Source organism: Vulpes lagopus, chromosome 23 (assembly GCF_018345385.1).
Source record: "Vulpes lagopus strain Blue_001 chromosome 23, ASM1834538v1, whole genome shotgun sequence".
NCBI classification, from domain to species: Eukaryota; Metazoa; Chordata; class Mammalia; order Carnivora; family Canidae; genus Vulpes; species Vulpes lagopus.
This window is the reverse complement of record NC_054846.1, coordinates 16,465,091-16,486,052: the sequence shown is the minus strand read 5'-3', so window position 1 is coordinate 16,486,052 and position 20,962 is coordinate 16,465,091. Positions and strand designations below refer to the sequence as shown.

Genomic DNA, 20,962 nt, shown 5'->3' with positions numbered 1-20,962 from the left:
GAACTAAAGCCCAGAGAACTGAAGGGACTCACATCAGGCCACACTTTCAGTTGGATATCATGTAAATCAAGGTGGGCTTTTTGGACACATTTCCCTTCTTCCCAGAACTTTATTTTGAAAAATTCTATTAAAGAGTTCCTATCATGAGTCTATTCCCCTAGATACATAAGAAATGGAGAAAAAGCTTTGAAATTACTGGTGTAAGGGGTGCTTGAGGAATATCAGCTTCAGTGTGACCTACCAAGTTTATTGAAATAGCAGAGTCAACAGGCAGATTCAAGGTCTAGAACAGGATGCCAAAAATGACAATGACAAAAATAGTTGAATCTAGGAAAGGCCACAGGTACTGCCTTTATACAATAACAGTAAACCTTTCTTCCTGAGTTCTGTTCTGTGAGAGTGTAAGTTAGTGTGGTAAAGTAATATATCCTTTAGGATAGGGTCAAAGTTAGGTCACTGAACATCACGTTCTCAAGTCTATTGTTTTACTATTTATATCTGGGAAATTGTAGCTAATAGTCAAAACTCAATTTTAATTAGGCACCGGGATATATGTTGTAATACTTTACAAGGATAACCTAAAAACTTCGAGGTTGGTATTGTTATTATTCCCCCATTTCATCAGTGAGAAAACTGAGTCAGAGAGTGATCAAGTAACTTGGATGAGGTTTCCCAGCTAGAAACTGGCAGAGCCAGAATTCTAACCTCATTAGAATGACTAGATTAACTTCAGTGCCTGCACTACTATGCTATATAGGAGTTGTCCTTTTCAGAACTTTCATTTTCTGTAGTTTCAGTTATCCGTGGTCAGCCAGGATCTAGAAGCTGATGATCCTCTTCCTGACGTACTATCTGAAGGTCAATAGAAGCCTAATGCTATATCATGATCTCTACATCATCCACTTCAATTCCTTTTATCGGTAGGCATTTTATCATCTCATTTCATCACTAAAGAAAGATGAGTACAATACAATATTTTGAGAGAGAGAGGGAGAGACCACATTCACATAAGTTGTACTACAGTATATTGTTATAATTGTTCTGTTATTATTAGTTGTGGTCTCTTACTATGCCTAATTTGTAAATTAAACTATACCATAAATATGTATGTACAGGGAAACACATAACATATATAGGGTTCAGCACTGTCTGCAGTTTCCAGCATCCACTGGGGGTCTTGGAATATATCCCCCTGCACATAAAGGGAAACTACTGTACCACTTTAAAAGTCAAGGCTTCAAGTATTATAAAGTATATACATTTATATGCAATATAACATAATGATTATATATCACATATAATAATATTTATAGGTCAAATGAATAGAAATTATAACTTTGTCTTAACCCCCATGTTCTAATTTCTTTTCCTTTATCCTTTAATAAGAATAATTTATTTATTCTAAAAAAGAATTGGGCAATTTTAATTTAAGAGCCCAGTAAATTACCATACACCCCTGAGAAAAGCACAAGATCTGTATCCTCTCACAATTTAAGCTATATTCTCTTATTAAGTATACCTCAGTGACTGTTTCAGAAATTCAGTGAATCTGTATCCTACTAAACTGTGTTAATAATGGTGTGGAGAAACAGCTTTGTCAGATAAATTTGTAGACTAACACCATAAAATAAACTAAAAAATTAACATGAATTCTAAAAAGGATTCATAAAGTATTCATTAGTTTTCACTCAAGGCACAAAGCCAGGACCACACCTAGGTTATTCAAAAAAGAAAATCAACATTTTTCTTATTTCTCTAATAGCTTAAATAAAGTAAGTTGTTGGCCACAAATTTCAGATATTTCTGCCTTATTAAAAAAATATTGCTATTATAAAAGAGTGGCTTGGCTGAAAATAAAGCAAAGTTAAACAAAACTTCATATACAACAAAGCAATAATGAAGTTCCCATTCTTATTTGATTAAAAATACATTTCTTTTTAAGGAAAAAATAACATCTACCCCATAGCATTTGGAAGTAATATTTTTATTAAAATTTTCTACACTTTCGGCATGTTCAACCTTCCAACTCCCCATGAAGTTATATGAGTATTGAGAGACTTATAAAACTAATAATCTGCCCAACAATTTGGTTTTAAAGCATATATGCTAAATGCTTAACATTTTACTTATTTTTATGGTATCTCTACAGTCTATACATAATAAATATAAACCAGAATTATAAAAAAATAAAAATTGTCCAGTGCCATTCTTTTGCCTGTTTATATCCATTGTTGTTTTTTGTATTTTACTTACCCAAATTCATTTTTCCTTTTAGCAGTTATCAAATTTTAGCCTAATATGCAGAAACAGGCACACATTCATAGAAATATATTCCACTTTGGATGGCTTCTTTTAATTTGTTTTGATCCATTCATTCATTCATTCAACAAATGTTTATTAATGCCCAGTATGTGCCAGTCAGTGTGATAAGTACAGAGAATCTTTAGCTTCTATGAAGCTATGGCTCTATTTGTAAATATTTCAGATACTTCAGGAGAACATTTTTGCATGGACACAACCTTTAGCAAACTTCAAAACACAACCTGTAGGTGACTGCCCCACTCTGCTGGCCTTCCACTCATAATTTCACAATAATCTGTAGCTAGTAACTGAGATTCTCTCAACAAATGTTTTAGAAAGAGTTTCTGTCTTCTCTTTAGCACTAAACAAACAGTAGCCAAGCCCCTGTACAGTAAGCTCCATGTATATGGAAAAATACTTAAATCTCTACATTCAGAGTAAAGCCATGAGAATTACTGAACCCTTGAATGAGCTAAGAGGCAGCTCTGCAAGGGGAAAAAAAAATATGTGATTTATCTGAGCTCAATAGTATTTGAAAATAGAGGCTTTTATCAATACTTAGTACGAGTCTAAACAAACTCTAAATGTCACAGAACTTTCACTTAAGAGGTAGTTAGGGGCTGCAAACCTCAGCTTTCAGGGTTATCAGATCTCAAGATTATTATCTATTAAAACTATTTTACCCATTAGATCTATTAGATTAGATTAGATAGGATCTAATGTTATGAAGAATTTTTTATGAAGAATTTTCGTTATGAAGAATTTTTTACAGTATTTACTTCTTCATATTCATATCCAATTCTAGATTCAATGGAGACCCACACATTATTTATACTACCTGGGGCCTCAAACTATCTGATCAAACCTTAAAAGAATGTAAGCTATGGACCAATTTAACTTTCAAAAATTTTAAACATTTACATGTGTTAAGATTCTGACATCTTATTCATAATATTAAAAGTTTGGGTGAATATTGGTTCGATTAATAAAAATGTGTTACTTGAGCCTCTGATGATTGATTTCCTCTCATAATCCAGAGAAATGCTGGTAAAATTGTACCTGGATAAAGGAAATTTTATGCAAGAGTGCCTTGAGAACTCAAGGAGGAGTTTCTTCAGCAAGTTTTCAAAAATTTCTTCCAAAATCAATCAAAGTCCCACTCTACAAGAAGAGTTTTCTCTTAATGACAGCCTGAAGTCCAAGAACATGAGTAACAAGTTAAAAAGAGGTAAACTACAAAATAGTTTCTTCGAATCAATAGCCCCCTAGGTCTTCAAGTAACTCACCAAGTTCCAGAGATTTTCTCAATCATACTTAAGGGACTTTAAATAATTATCTGTATTTTCTTTTGGAGAATTGTGTATTTTTCAAAACAACAATAACTGAAGTATAGAGAGACTTTTAAAATTATAAGAATTCATCCTTAAAATTTCCTAAAACTTTTAATATTCATACACATTAAAAACATCCAATCTCTCAAGATCAAATAAAAGAGCTGAAAATTAGTTATTAGTAGTTGTTTCTGAAATCTCTTTATCTTTTGACACAGTATTCAAAGGAAATACTAGCTGTTTGACACTGCATTTTAAATGAATGCAAAATAATGAAAATCGCTGTGTTGCTATTAATACTTATGCAATGAGACTCACCATATTCTTTCAGAAGCCCCATGGAAGAGCAGGTCATGGGTTGTAATGGCAAGTCAAGATTGATGACTGGGGTGGGAAATGGTGAGACCAAGAATCTGTTTCCAAAACGTAAAGTTAGAGCTTTGAGTCATTTACAGACCCTGTTTTGTAATACAATCTTTCTAGACCAATGTTATAAGATTAGATGCTAATCACAAAGAGAAAACCACTTGTCTCCTATCAGTAGAGTCTATACATGTTGTACCTGCAGTGCTCACGCATCAGGCCCTCTGTAACTATTATTGAAAATACATAAATATTTATATCATTATATTACATGATAAATATATAATATTTGTTGAATGAAGACAAAATAATACCAAATCTTGCTGGCTCTGAGCATGGATAACAAATAGGAACATTTGCTTTCCAAATGAAAACAAAAATCAGAAAACTGAACAAGTACCATATCTATTGATTTTCTGTTTTGCAAGATTTTAAGTAACATGTTTTCCTACCATGACTTGGTGAGCTTCAACCAAGTCAGGTGAATCAAAAACTGTATCACCACATAAAAGAAATTTTAGAAAATATACATAAGCAAAAGGAAGAAAATAAAAATTACCCCTAATTCACCACCCTAATATTTTAGGCATAATTATAAACCCTTAAATGCTTCATAGGGGCCAGGCACTATTCTAAACCCTATCTGTGTCTTACTGCATTTAATCCTCATAAGATGACTCGGTTTTTACTATTGTTACACCCATTTTATAAATGAAGACACTAAGGCATTCAGGAGTTAAGTAGTATATAGTTCAAATTATCCCAGCTAGAACTGGGCGGAGCCAGAATTTGAATCTGGACAGTGGGAGTTTAAGAACTGAACTCCTTATTACTATTTTATACTAACTCCATTTGTCATAATTAACATGTGTCATATAGTTCATATCTTCTCTATTTTTATGTGCGCGTAAAATGTACATGAACTTTTTAGATTATTTTATGCACTTAATAAACCACAAATATCTTTCTTTATAAACCTACAAAGATGTACATTGTCATTATGGCCCATTACAAAGCATTCCACTATATGGATTTCACATACCGATGGCTTATTTACCAATCTTCTTTTGCCAGATATTTGGATTGTTTCCACTTTTTTGGTATTTATAAACAAGGATGAAAATCTTTCAACATTCATATTTGTGAACCTGTCCAATTCTTTTCTTATTATAAATGCCTAGAAATGTAATTGCTAGTTCAAGTGTTATTGACATTTTTAAGATTTTAAAACATTTGCCTATCAAAAACTAGAGTCTATGAGGGATGAGTCTGAGCTATCCTGTTCCAATTTTTACATTTGACGTAGAGTAGAAACTCAGTAAATAATGACTGACTTGGCATCCTGGGTGGCTCAGCAGTCTAGCGCTGCCTTCAGCCCAGAGCATGATCCTGGAGACCTGGAATCGAGTCCCACATTGGGCTCCCTGCATGGAGCCTGCTTCTCCCTCTGCCTGTGTCTCTGCCTCTCTCTCTCTGCATCTCTCTGTGTCTCTCATGGATAAATAAATAAAATCTTAAAAAAAATAATGACTGACTTAAAGGATCAATTAGTCTAGCTGTTTACTCATGTGATCACATGAGTAAGAGAACTGAGGTATTGCTAGTGTGACAAAATCATATTGTGAAGGAAAAATATGAAAGTCAGCTTTGCAAAACTCCATTTCAGATTCTAGAAATAATTTCTATGTCACCAAGAATGGGGCCATGATACAACTGATTAATCACAATTTTTTTTTTGCTCTCTTTCATCTTGCCTATGGTTAAATATTTAAGTCTCCAAATTAGAACTATTGCATTGTTTAATGATTTCCTATTAACAGATATAGACTACAATTCATCCACTTAAGCAAAATATTTTACAAACATTCAGATGAAATGGCAGGATCATTTCAACATAAATGTGAAGGTGGTGAGAGATTCTATCATTGTTTTATAATCTCATTTTATTATTAAATTAATCAGAATAGCCTAAATACAAATTGCCATGTAACACATAAGAAACTCCCAGTGATCACAAAACTAGGGGCAGAAGTCTAGCCTTACTTGCCTGAATTACAGAATTGCATTTACAGAAATACAGTTGTCATAACTTTAAATGCACCAAATATTATAAACTAAAAGAAATTGCTCTAATAAAATAAAAGTGCATAGTAAATTAATTTCCTTGATGGAAAAATAACATTTAGAATGCGCTCACACTGATCATTATGTCATAAAACATACTTTCTTAAGTATGCTAATTATGGTGATCTTTGAAGTTAGAATTCAAAGTACAATGAAGAACTTCATGTCCTTAAACTTAAATCTGAAAATGCAGAACTAGTCAATTTTGTTTTCCCTCTACAAATCAAACATAGAGAAGTATGGGAAAAGGAAATCATACATTTCTAAGATTGTATTTCTTCCTATATTGTCCAAAGAAATTTCTTTTATTGAGCCAATATTTTTATGGTCTACCCAAAAATATTATGTGTCACCTTAGAAATTAGTATTTTCCCAGGCATCTACAGGGGAATTTTGAGTAGTTTATGCACACCTTCCCTCACAGGGATCTATTTGTATTGAACAGAAGTCTTCCAAAAGTCTCACAAAGACTGGGGCAATTCATGCTAATTAGTGCTAGAGCCTCTCCCTAATTGTTAACAATCCCCTACCCGACTTCTCACTGATTCTATTTTTCTTTCTGTTGCTTATATCCTCATTGCTAAGTTTCCTTATGTTTATTATGTGTTGAACTAGATTTCAATAAAAATCTCACTCTAATGACATCTTATTTGTCTAGTTAAACACAGGTTTTCAAATACCCTGAGTCACCACGTCCCAGAACACTTATTTGTCTTTCTTTCTGTATTCCCATCACACTTCTAACATTAAGGAAATGAAGCTAACTGCTAAGGTAGGAAACAAGTTACCGCCATAAACTAGCTGTAAATAAAGACAAAGCAACCCTGGTGGATTGAAGTTCAGGCTTTATGTGCCCCAGGCTGTCACTGGAAGTACATGTACTTGCTCTTAATTTCAGAGGGTGTTGATCTTCCTCATTAAGTAGGACATGTTTTCATTAAAAAGGGGATGTTAGGGTGTCAAGAGACCTTTATCTTCCACCAGTTGCAGAAGAAACAATTCTTTAAGAAATACTCAACTCTCTTGAGAAAGACATACTGAGAGATATTCTATCTGATAAGATTTATTATTAATGAGTGTTCCACTTGTCCTGAAGTCATTATTCTTTCTTGAATTATTAGCCCCATCTCAATATACTGAAAATGGTAGGTTTTCTAATTAGCTCAGTTAACTTTTCTAGTTTATTAAAAGCTTACCTGAAATTCTAAATTGTATTTGGTTAAATAGGTCTGTTCACTACTCTTTTAGCAGTTACCACTCTGCTAGACTAAACCTGAGTCTTGACTTAAATTAAGTAAAGGCCAAAAGTAAAATTTTACAAAACTGGCAAATTCCCAAATACAACCATTTATTTTCCTTTGCAATTAGTCTTCCCTCTACCATGGATAAAACCAACCCTCAGTATTAGAACTGTACATACATTCCATTCTCCCAAATTTGAATATCATATTATACTTAAGCCAAGGAAGTGGCTCCTTGTGAACATGAATCTTTTACTGTTAAGCATAGTTTGCCAGATAAATGTTGGAAGGTCCATTATATTCTTAATAGCCAGGGCAATATTTTCTCAAATTTTTATTGTTTACCACTGTGCCAATTACCCCAAATTTCTGACAAGGTTACATTGTGAAGTAATGTAAAACAAGCCACTGAAAAATACATTTTAATGGAGCAATATTTACATTCTACCAGTATAAATGTTCCTACAAAATGTGTTGAAGGGCCTTTAAAGGTTCTGTAGCCCTAGGGTCAACAGTTATGTACACAATGGTAAAGTGATCTTGAAGATGATGATGCTCTTTACTGGAATAATCCAGAAAAGTAACTGACCCATTTCCACACACCTTTGGGAAGCAGAAGCAATGTTCAAAATGCCTGTTCTGAATCTTTACTCTATAGGATCAGCCTCACCTTCTGTTAGAAAAAGACTAACTTTAAATTATTAAATTAAAAAAGAAAAATTATAATTTAACTCTGCTCCATAATTACTGCAGATGAGTTATTAAAATTCCAAACTTATGTAATATTATCATAAAATATGGCATTTTTCTCAAGAAAGCCACAAATTGGATTTGAGCTTATGCACTGTAAAACCCAGATGGTTTGCTTAACTACTCAGACATCCCCCAGTTCAAAAGTTAATTGAACTGAAAACTAAAATTTGGTAATTGATAGGCTTTAAGGGACTCAAGCAGAAGGATAAATTAGCCTCATGCATGGGGTGTTAATAGACTTGAGAAATCATGACAATTGGTCAGGAAATATTGGCACAGTAGAATAAAACTATACATTTTCTATAGGTTAACTAATCACACATTACCTGGACTTCTCATGGTGCTGATGCTTTTCTTTCTCCATTTTTTTACCCACGGATTCAATATTAGTTACTATTTTACCCAGTTTAACTTGTTCTGGAATTTAAAAAATAATAATTGTATACTATTTGTTTTCAAGTTCTAAGTGCATTTTTTGAATTAAATTGCAAATCACAGATTTTTTTAATAACAAAAGGTACAATATTTTTCAAACAAATTGCTAACACAAAGATACTCTAAAAACACATTTGAGTGGTTTTTTTCACCCCATGCTCCTCAGACGTTTTGCAATTACTAAAATTTAGCACTGATGGTATAGAGTAAATGAACTGCATATATCAGAAAGGAGATCGTTCCCCAAGAAATGTCTGCAATAGTACAGCACATACTAATGAATACCAACAGTCTCATTTATACATAGCATTATTATCATCATTATCATCATAAGGCTTAGCTTTTATAGGAGAGTCTGCTATTTTAAAATAATTTAGCAATCATTAGTTAATGTGAATGGGAACACTCATCAATTTGATAGAGTAAGACTGAAGTTCAGAAAAGGCAAAGTTCTGCTCAAAAAAATAATCTAATTCTAAGAGTCTAAAGAGAAATTTACATAAATATTTTTAAATCTTTCTATTTTGTACATATAATAGGATGAACATAATTTGAAACATTATACCAAAATATTAAGTTAATATCCATGTACCTTCTAGCTACCAGCTCAGGTATGTTAAAGATATATTAAAGTTACAGGGAATTTATGAAATGAAACCCTCTGTTTTGGAAATACTTACAAATCTGGTTGGTGTGTCAATGCTAACAAATAGAAGAACACAGTTGACCACATTATGTGAATTTAATTTAAAATATATAACAGAGAATATAAAAATTGGGGAGAAATGGAAAACAGAATGTTAAAAATTTATTGACTATTTATAATATGCCAGAGATGTTGCTTAGCATTCCCTGTAAATCATCTCACACTTAAGGCTTAGAACCAGTTTTTAGCATTTTCATTTGTTTGGTTTTGGTGAGGCACAGTGATTACTCTTTTACATGGGAGGAAAGCAGCCACCCAAGATCTGATAAGTTAAAAGATGCAGAGCCAGGGCTCCACCCTGTATCCCTCTGACTGTAAGTTCCTTCATCACTATTGCCCCAGGGTCAGGGAGCCTCAGGTGCCTAATCAGGGAAAGAGGGTCATTTCTGCCTTGCTTATTACTTTGGAAGGTGACTATAGAGCTTAAAAGACACTTTATGTAAAGAAATATGGTAGATTGAGAAACATACTAAAATGGAGTAGAGAAGGAATTTGTAAGTTTGAGTCTTAAAAATATTTGCCATATGCTAAGTGTACTAATTGCTATACATGGATTATCATATTTTATTCTCACAAGTACACCATAAGTTAGATTCTATTATTCTCCCCATTTTACAGATGAAGAAAATGAAGCAGAGAAACAGAGATTAACTTCCTCCAGGTTATAAAGCTGCAGGTAGAGTCAATATTCAAACCCAGACAGGCACTCTTTGGAGCCTGCATTGTTAATCACTGTGATACTCAATATGCATATTTATTTTGTTTATTTCAAGAATATCTATTCAGTGAAAATTAATTATGCTACTCCTAGAGAGGGGAGATGTAGGATATAAAATTAATAAAATATGATTGCCACTCTCAATGAACAGCATGACTAGCAGCAAAAATCATTACAGAAAAACAAAGGAGAAAAAGGATAGGGAAAAAAAGGTCATGAGATGTGTGATCCAGAGATCTAAGGAGTAAATTTCACAGTGATGTTAAAGAAAGTAAGTTTGTGTTACTATAATAATTAATAAAGCAAAACATATGCCCATTTTGTTGAGGTTTTTTTTTTTTAAGCTTACTTTTTTTTTAGTAATCTCTACACCCAATGTGGGGCTTGTACCTACAACCCTGAGATCAAGAGTTGCATGCTCTCCTGAGCCAGCCACTCACCCTTATATGCCCATTTTGAAAAAAATCTGTTAAAAATTTGGCCATCATCCATTTAAATGCTAAACTAAAAGCCCTCTATGGTAACATTTAACTAAATCATTTTAGGATTGCATCCAAATAAATTTTTTAAAAGTATAGTTATATACCTTTAAAAAAAAGAGATTTCTAGGAAGGCAGTTAAAGCATATAAGATATCTAACATTACTTCTAATTAGTTTACTAAACCTTTGGATGGGTAACCAGACTTACTGTGTGACTTTGGGCAAATTATATCATCTCAGAGTTCGTAACTATTCCCTTTATGTAAAATCTAGTCTCTTAACCAATTACATCAAACTCTAGAATTCAGTTCTGGAATATAAATTATAAATTACCTCTGGTTAGAATAATTGATAAATAAGAGACAAACAGAGAGACTGGGAAAAGAAAATACAGGCAAAATAATAAATATTTGAGGCTTTTGTAATGAAATCAAACATAATGGAGCATAAGGCATTAGAACTGTCAACCAAAGGACTCTAGTCCTTAACACTATTTACCATGCTTTCCTCAGAATTCAGCTAGATTTGACCATTTGTTCAACTGGAATCATTCAGTCATTCAATTTCCTTTACTTATGTCTATTTCACCTGTCTCCTTTGTGGATTCATTTTGCTTTGACCACCTCCAGCTGTTGTGTATGCCCCACAGCTCTTTCCTTGGCTGCCTTCTAACCCTTTTACTTGAATGATCCCGTCCATGCCCATGGTTAAATTTATCATCTAAATGTAGATGCCTCACAAAATCTATATATCTTTCCCAGAATGCTCTCAAGTGCCAAATTTGAATAACCAACTGTCTCTATATACATGTCACAAAGATATCCCAATTAACATTTCTCTCTCACAATTAATGACACTACCATCCATCCATGTACCTGGAAGTTACTTATACTCATTCCCCCTCAACATTCTTCATATAATCAGTCATTAAATCCCTTCCCACACATACTGTTTCAAAGCAGACCTTTGTCATCTCTCCTCTGAACACTAATAACTTCCTCCCTTAAATTCCCACCTCCAACCCTAATACCCTCAAATGCATCCTCCTTACTTTCCATAAGTCATCTTTGATTTTCAAATTATGTGATTTTGAATTATCATTGTCATTGTTTTTAAATGTAATTTCACTGTAGTCAGAGAACATAATATACAATTCCAAATTCTTTGAAGTTTATTGGCAGTATGTAGTCAATTTTGTTCAGTCAATAATGTTCCATATTTGTCTGAAAATTTATATCCTCTCATTGTTCTACATTCATCTAATAAATTAAACTTTTTAATGTAGTTGTTTAAATCAAACTTAATAACTGCTAATATGCCTATGCACACACATACATGTATATGTGCATACATATATGAATATAAATTATTTTTTGCTGGACCATTTGAAAGTAAGCTACAAACAGTATAACATTTCACCTTTAAATATTTAACCACATAGTTCCTAAGAACAAGTATATATCCTACACATTCACTATACAATATTATATGCATAAATACACTCTGAATTTCTAAGATTTACTACGAAAATGTAATATATCTAATTAAAATATTATATTAATTGTTTAATAGTATTTTCATATATTGAATTAAATAAAATATATCACTGAAATTAATTTCACTTTTTTCCCTTTAGCTTTTTTTTAATGTGGCCACCAGAAAATTTTAAATTGCATTATCTTTCAAAAGGACATCACTGACCTAAAACATTCCTCCTACCCTTTTTCATCTTTCTTAACATTCTTGAAGGCAATCTGAATTCTTCCCACTGCTTCTTTATGACTAGATTAAAATTAAGTATTTTTGACAGGAATAGAACTGAAGTGGTATGATATCCTTCCTATTATATCACAACAAAAGGTGTTATAAATTTGATTATTTGAGTAAGGTGGCAACTGTCAAATATTTCCATTATAAACATATGTTTTTCCCTTTGCAATTACTAAACAATTTCTGGCTAATACTTTGGCTGTTCCCCAATCATCTTTCAGCACCCACTAATAACTCTCATAACAGTCATTACAGTGGTAATTGCAAAATAATGCTTTTTAAAAAATAATTGTTTGTTTTCTTCTATATTGATAAACCAACATTAATCTGTAAAGGAGAGATTTTCCTCTTTTTCTTTCTCCTCCTTTTTGGGACACATTAAGTCTTTTTTTTTACTCAGTGTGTTATAATCTACTCCCACCATTATTCTTTTTGATGCTCATAATACCAAAATCAGCCAGTCAGTTCCTGTACTACTTCAACATATCTCCATTAGTCTTTGAACATTTGTTCCTTTCTGCGAAAGTAACAGTTCCAGGCTCACTTTTTCCTTTCCCTATCCCAGACCAGAAATTAGGTCTCCAAGGAGTAGTGGTCATAATCGCTTCCATAATTATTCTCCCCAATCTCTAGTGTTTATTAGAAAATTTGGATTACAATTTTGTTATAAGTTCTCAATATACTCCCTAGAGCTTTTAATCTTTCATATTGTCCATCTCTTTGTAATTCCTTTTGTAAATTTCTTAAGAGACTCATTCTAGTTTGCTAATTCTATCTTTAGCTCTGTTAAATCTGTATGTAAAAATTTATTAACTTTCTATTTGTTATTATATATTTATTTCTAGAAGTTCCTTAACTGCTTTATAAAATCTTCCTGAACACTTTTATTGTCTTTAGTTCATTCATATTTTTATACTTCATTTTTTAAACATTTTAAACATACTTATTCTCTATTCTGTATCTGACAATTCTATTATCTATGGTCTTTGTAAGTCTAATTTCATTTTGGGGAAACTGGAGTACTAAATTTCTCACCAGAGTGACTAATTTCTTCATGTATTTAAAAAAATTTTTTAATTGCAAATTCATATTCCATAGGATGGGAATTATTTGCAACCTGGGATTAAGATTGATTCCTCAAGAAATCATTTGCTTTTCCTGCAGGCAACTGAGGGAACTTTCAATTCATAATAACACTGAACTACTCTCTCATTTAGGGATTTTTTGAGATACTGGCAATATGCATTTTGATTCCATCACAGGTGAGCTTGTTTGTAGTCATAAATCATAAGAAGAAATTTTTTATATTTTCTTCTAACAGAGCCAAGGCTGAGATAGTTAAGTTTCTTGCCATTTTCTTCTTACAAAGGAAGGTTTTTTTTAATCCTTGTTTAGTCTTTCATTGACAGTATCACCTTCTAAGGAGTCTCAGATTTGGGGAGTCTCTGACTCCATCTTCCATCTTGCAAGTGCCATAGTTATTTGTGTGCCTTCCTTGCGCATGCAAGGTCCAATGGTAGCCTTGAACTACCAGAAATATGCAGAAACTACCAGGAACAGAAGCTGGACTCTGCCCTAAGTTTAGATTTGTTGTACTGAATTTTTTGTGGGTTTTTTTTTTTCATTTTGTATTATCAAGTGCTCTACAAAAACGTGTTTAATGAAGGAATGCCTGATATTCATATTTCAAGACTCAGATCTTTGATTTATCTTAACACTGAAACAAATTTGCAACACTCATTGTTTACTTGGCCCACCTCCTCATTATTAGTCTGCAAACTCTGAAACGATGTGGACTGAATTTATTCCCTTTGAATCCTTTCAGCATTTCATTAGAATATTCCACACATTCATCAAACACTTGTTATGAATCAATACGTAAAATATTTAACATCTCTTATTTAGTTATATAAAATTTTTAATATTACTAATTTATGTTTGCCAATGTCAAGGATTAATTTATTTCAACTTTTTTCTCAGATATGATAGATGCTACACGTTGTTCCTTCAACTGATCCCTACTTCCCTCCAAACTTTCATACAGACTCTCTATTTCTTCTTATTCTATAAAAACAAGCAAACAAACAGACCCAGGAACTCTAATTCAGGTGGCCAAAAGCAGCCAATCTTAAACAGTTAAGCTAGATCAATGGAAGTTACCAGGAATTAGTTTTTCTTGATTTAGAGCTTTAATAATTCAGAAATTGGGTACTGTAAAAAGAATGTGCTCCCCATAACAGGTGTTTCCTGGTAGAGACTGGACAGGAACTTTCCAGCAATTAAGGAATTTTATATAATGAAAATAGTTGGGCTAGAACAATAGTAAGGCCTCTTCAACAAAAAGACTTAATGATACTTAAGTGTTTCACACAGGTTGAATCCAGATCCTATTCATTCAAAAAATGAGATTTCAGATTTTGTATATTGAGTGATAAAATGCTTTTTTCACCCTTCTCTCTTTTTAAGACCCACTATTGAAATTATTTTCAATTTCATATGAATTGTAATACAATTTTAAACTTAATGTTGCAAATTTATAGACAGATTCATTAGTCAAGAATGACAGATTGCAATTTACTGACATTTCACATTCTAGTGTGTGGGCTGGGTGGATGTCATATGATTTTCTACTGTTGGAATTTCTAGCACATGTGTGTTATATAGAATGCCAGTTCCTCCCTAGATTGTGAACTCTTTCATGGTCTCTTGAGGACAGGGAAAGTGTTTTTATCCAACATCCACTTATTCAATCATTCATTCAACAAATATTTACCAAATGCCTCTAATGTGACAGGCAGTCTTCTAGGCACCAGGGAAGCAAGATATAATGTGGGGATTATGAAGCCTATATCCTAGGGAATTCAATTAACTAAATAATTAATTATGCAAATAATTGAATAATTCCAATTGCAGTGTTATGAAAATCTATTTCCTTTATCTCATAAATTTAAGACAAGAATGAAGTGTATCCTTTAGCTTTTGTAATTATGAGGCTATTGGTGGACAGTTAAAGAGAAAGATGGAAATGGAAACAAGATTTCACTGCTTTGAAGGAATAAAGTTATTGGAGATAGTAAATGTAGATTCTCCTTTTAAAAAGTATAGTTTGAAGGGGAGGAGAGGGATGAAATGACCATCACAGGGACATAAGTTTGAGAAAGAATATTTTAGTGTCGATACACTTTTAAGATGGGGAGACTTTAGGATGCTTACATATTATAGGAAAGGAGAGAGTAGAGACATAAAATAAAGAAACATCTACTACATATTACAATATGTAATATTACATATTACATCTATTATATGTAATAAATGAGGTAAGTTCCTTGCAAGAAGGGAAGGGATGGGATAGAATTTAGCCATAATCTAGAAAAAAAAACAGGTATTTTCTTCTAAAAGTAGGTAGATAAGGTTTTAGGTAGCTATGAATAAGTTTCTGGAGAGTTCACCACCAAGACTTTTATTTTCTCATGAAACAGGAGGCGATGTCATTTACTGGGAAAGTGGTATAGAAGTTTAGTGTACAAGTATAGAAGAAGTCTTCAAGAGAGTGGCAAAGATTTGGATAAACAGTAAGTGGGGTGGGTAAACAAGTTGACCACGGTGAAATAAAGGGCTTTAACTCTGATTACCTCCAATGCAGTCATCTTCACAGCTATCATTTAAAAACAAAACAAACTAAACCTTCTCTTTGCTTTATAGGAAAATGTTTAAACTAACCATCTACACGTACTGTTTGTGCTTCCTCAACCCACTTACCCTCTGGTCCACTCCCAATACTGTTTGCACAGTCACTGTATCAAGGACACAATTATTTCCTCGTTATCATGCCCACTGGATAAATCTTTCTGCTTTTTACTGGCCTTCAGCAGTACACAATGGCAATGATGACTGTCTCATAAAGGGATTAGGTGACACTTTCTTCTGGTTTTACTCTTATGATAACCAGGTTGCTCATTTTCAATGTCCTTTGCTGACTCATCCTCTTTTATCAAATCTCTAGAAAATGGAGTGCCTTGGGCCTCTATGGTAAGCCCTTTTATGTTAACTTCACTTGTTCCTTAGGAGACTTCACCCAACTCCTTAGACAAATTATATCCACATACCAATGACTAAAACTTTATTCAGTATACCATACCTGTGCTCAGAATTTCACTCATGTATACAATTGTCTTACATGCAAACTTGCATGTAATAAATATCTCAAATATATTTAACAGAACTTTTGATTTTCTTTCCCAAACTGTTCTTTCTTGTATTTCTCATGTCTGTAAATGATATCATCATACAGCCGCCCACTTAAATCAGAAAGCTATTACCTATCACTAAGATATATCTCAAATTTGCCCATTTTTCGCCAGTTTCATTAATACCATGACAATTGCCACTATGTGCTGCATTATAAAACAAACCAAAAACTAGTGGTTTATAAATTTAGAGTTTTCTTGCTCACAGTTCCTCAAATTAGCTGGAGCAGCTCTGAGTCAGCTGGCTTAGATGGGCCAGGCTAGAGGGTGCATCAAGCCTGGGGCACAGTCTTTTCATGGCAGATTGAGGAGTATAAAAGACAAGTTAAACCACTAATACATTTAAAGGTGTTGCTTGCATCATGTCTTCTTACCTTCTGTTGGCCAAAGCAGGCACAGAGCCATCTCACAGTGGGTTAGGGAAGCATACTCTTCCAAGGTGGAAGAGGAAGAGAGTGAATATGTGTTGAACAGCAAACCAATCTAAGCCAACATTATCTTTTGCCTGGACTGAAAAATAGCTTTCTGGTTAGTCTACTTACCTCCCTCTAGCCTCTATGACTTCACTTTACACATAAAGGTTAACATATCTTGTTAAAATGGAAATCTTATCATAACTCTTGCCTTAAAACCATCCAATCACTTTCCACCATTCTTAAAACAAAAATCTGTTCATTGCCATTACCTACAGGGCCGTACATGATCTGTTTCTGGTCATTTCTCTCACATGATTTCACATCACTATCCTTATTTTCTTTACCATCACTCTACATCCCCAGTGGTTCCCTTTCAGGAAACCATTCCTTTCAATAAGTCAATTCCTGTCCCCTCTCAAGGCTTTTTAACTGCTTGGATTTCTCTTCATATCGCTACTAGTAATGTGCTGCAGCTGACTCGTATGAGCTTTCAATGGTTGTTAAATTTTCAGAAATTTTTGCAATCTCCATGTTAAACCCTTGGTAGCCTGAAATTAGCCACAGTGGGAATATTTACACCATGAAAGTCAGGACATGTTAAATGGGTTTTTTTTTTTTTTTCCAGAGCACCAGTTTACCAGCACACTACTAGTCTTCCTGTCCTTGAGATCTCAGATCAAATACGTGTTCCTCAGAGCCGACTTCATGACATTTGCATCTAAATGTGTCCCTACAGTCTATTATAATCACTCTATTTCCTTCATTGTGATCTTTGTGTTTTGTGATTATCTTACCTGTTTGTATGCTTTTTGCCAATCCTCCCCCAGCCAACTGTAAGCTCCAGTTTCACAACTATACCATAGATGTCAAGAAGAGTGGCTGGCACATAATAGATGTTTAATAAATAATGAATGAATGAATGAATGAATGTTTTCTTTTATGTTATGACCTATTTATAAATGGAGACAATTTATCCCTTTTTTAACTCACACATAGCATTATCAGTCAGAAGATCAATAAATATTAATTGGATAGGGGTGCCTAGGTGGCTCAAGTCATGATCCTGAGGTTCTGGGATGGAGCCCTGAGTCAGGATCCCTGCTCAGTGGGGAGTCTGCTTCTCCCTTTGCCCCTCCTCCACTCAACCTCTCTCCTCTCTCTCTCAATCTCTCTCTCATGCTCTCTCTCATAAATAAAATCTTTAAAAAATATTAATTGAATAAATGAAATAATTTATCAATGCATTTACTAGGTACAGATATGAATTTTCAGTCAATAAGGGAAATATGCTAGACAAGTTGTCTGAGTACTTCAGATTTCACTGTATATTTTTGTACTCCACCCTCCTGTATTATTATCCTCAATATAATATCATTCAACTAATAAATGGTAACTGACCACCTCCTTCAGCCATGTGCCAGAGCCCATAGAGGTTATAAGAAACGGGGAAAATGTCATAACTACTTTCCAAAAGTCTATATTCTATTAACCCCACAGTAAAGATAATCATTCATTCATTTATTAAACAAATACCCAAGTGCTTGGCCTAGCATGTGTTAGGTACTCAGTAAATACTGAATGAACAAACAAAACTCAGCAAAGAACCAAGAGCAGATTGAATTAAATGCAAGAAAATGTAAAATTCTCTATGACAAGAATAATACCGGAAATTAGTACATGTTTTGTCAGTGCAATGTAACTCCACTATGACACCCCAGTGTATAAAATTGTGCAAAATGTACTAAAACAACAAATAAATAACTATTTTCAGAAATCTAAAAATATATGTAATAGTAATGAAAAAGAAGACAGAGATTACACAACTCCAATAAAGTTTAGGACAGTTTACTCAAGCATAACCAATTCAATACCTACTAGGAACAAACTATTAAGTTAACTGATATGATATTTTAAGAATCTGAATTCCATCCTCTAGGTGGGTATGCTGTGTTTATAAGGGATCACACAGAGAAGTAGTTAAGATGGCAGAGAAACTTGAAAGAATATAAATTTGAACTCATCACGAGTATGAGCCTCAGGAAGTTATATCATGTCTCAGTTCATCTTCTTCACTTGTAAAAATGTTATGATGACAACAGGTTACCATGAGAATTGGTGAATAATACATACAAAATGCTTAGCATGATGCCTGGTACATAGTGTGTGCTCAATAAAATTAGCAGTGGTAATGGTTATAATAACATGACATTGATTACAATCCATACAGGGGAGGAGGCAGACAGAGAACATGTTATAAAATAGGGGCTACCTATGCTGTAAAATAAAGTGCTACCAAAAATTATATCAACATAAACTTTTAGTAATAGCACAAATATTGAAAACAAACACAAAGTCGTATTATGCTAAATAAATATTCTTATACCTAAAACTTTTCTATCAAGAATTCATTTCTCTCTTATCTAGTCATAAAATACAACAGTACTCATTAAGCCTTTGGCAAATCAGGTGGCATACACTCTTCCCCCAAAAGCAAAATAATGCCAGATATCCCCTAGTGAAATAGCTGAGTCTCTACCAAGTAAATATCATAGCCAAAGGCTTTTTTAAAATGTCCAGAAGAAATGTGTTTGTATTAATCTTCTTGGGCCACCCTGTCCTACAAAAAATAAAACAAATAAACAAATGACTAAAAAAACAACAAAAACCAAAGAGGTGGCTCCAATTAAAATGACTCTTGCAAACCCGAACCTTTGCCCAGGCTTTCTGGGCTCTGGTCCAACTGATGGAAAAAGACTTGTGTATATCCCCAGTCAGCCCATCTTGATCTTTCTCTTAAACAAAATTAAAACAGGTGTCAGGAGATAATTCTCCATGAATATTTTTACATTTGTGCACTGTCAGGGCTTTCTGAGCAACAAATTCTTGCACCTGGGTTAAAGGATGCTTGAATGGCAAACAAGCCATGGATGTTAAAGATAGAGGCTCAGGAGAGATTTAGAGGCACCTCTCCTCCAGCCATTTATTTACATTCCAAAGAGTAATAGATATAGGGTCCTTCATTTCACCTCCTTCTCCCAGAGTGGATTTACTTAACATTTATAAAGCACCTGTGCACTTGCTTGTCGTCTTGCACTCCCCGCCCTCTCTCCAGGGAAGGAAGGGCAAACGTGCCCCCAGATAAGCTCCAAGATTCATAATCTCAGAGTTTGTCTTCTGTGGTACTAACTCCACTGTACATGAAGCATGGGGATAGTGAGGCAAGGTGTTCTCTGAGTAATTAATTCTGTCTCTGATCCAGAAATCTCACGACTCTTATCAAGACAGAGAGATGTGGATGGACAGGTGGATGTATGGGTGAACAGATGGACGGGTGGGTAGATAGGTAGTTAAAGAAAGATATAAAACTTGGGATGCCTGGGTGGCTCAGTGGTTGAGCATCTGCCTTTGGCTCAGGTTATGATCTCAGGGTCCTGGGATCGAGTCCTGCATCAGGCTCCCAACAGGGAGCCTACTTCTCCCTCTGCCTGCGTCTCTGCTTCTGTGTGTGTGTGTGTGTGTGTGTGTGTGTGTGTGTGTGTGATGAATAAATAAATAAAATCTTTAAAAAAAATAAAGAAACAAGAGCAGGATTGACACACTCCTTTCCTTCACAAGTAATCCACATTGAAGGAAGTAAAGAACTAGGTTGCAGATGTGTGAGTGTTTATCCAGCTCTATCAGGTCACCACCTTTTGTACCTGTTCCCCATGCTTCCTCCTCACTCTGCAACAAAATCCATCTTTGGGTTTGGTTTTGAAAACCTCAGCACTATTCTCCTTTCCCTTACTGCTGGGCACCTACTGAACTCTTCAGGACTAATCATTCTGTTCCAATATCTCCCAAGAGTTTTTGAAAATATGTTAAAAAACTCCCCCTTCAGGAAATGCATCATACCAGAGAGTGTGAGATACTTAAAGGGAACAGCACAGGGACAGGCATGTGAGTCAACAGCCTGAGGCGGCTGTTCCCCGCTGGCCCCGGGTAAGCCACTTAACCTCTCTTAAAATTAGGAAATGACACACCCGAGCATTATAAATTAGACTCTAACGCATTAAATAAATTGTAAACTATCTGCA

The 20,962-nt window shown here is 34.0% G+C and overlaps 1 protein-coding gene across 1 annotated transcript in view; it reads right to left on the bottom strand.

The window, feature by feature from the left end:
- Nucleotides 1-20,962, bottom strand: part of IQCM (IQ motif containing M) — a gene marked incomplete at its 5' end in the record, with an annotated part of 343,549 nt that overhangs the window by 285,254 nt on the left and 37,333 nt on the right. Inside the window, 2 exons of the mRNA XM_041738752.1 lie at nucleotides 3,951-4,045; nucleotides 8,440-8,530. Of these exons, the coding sequence (XP_041594686.1) occupies nucleotides 3,951-4,045; nucleotides 8,440-8,530 (186 nt within the window). The remainder of the gene's footprint in view (nucleotides 1-3,950; nucleotides 4,046-8,439; nucleotides 8,531-20,962) is intronic.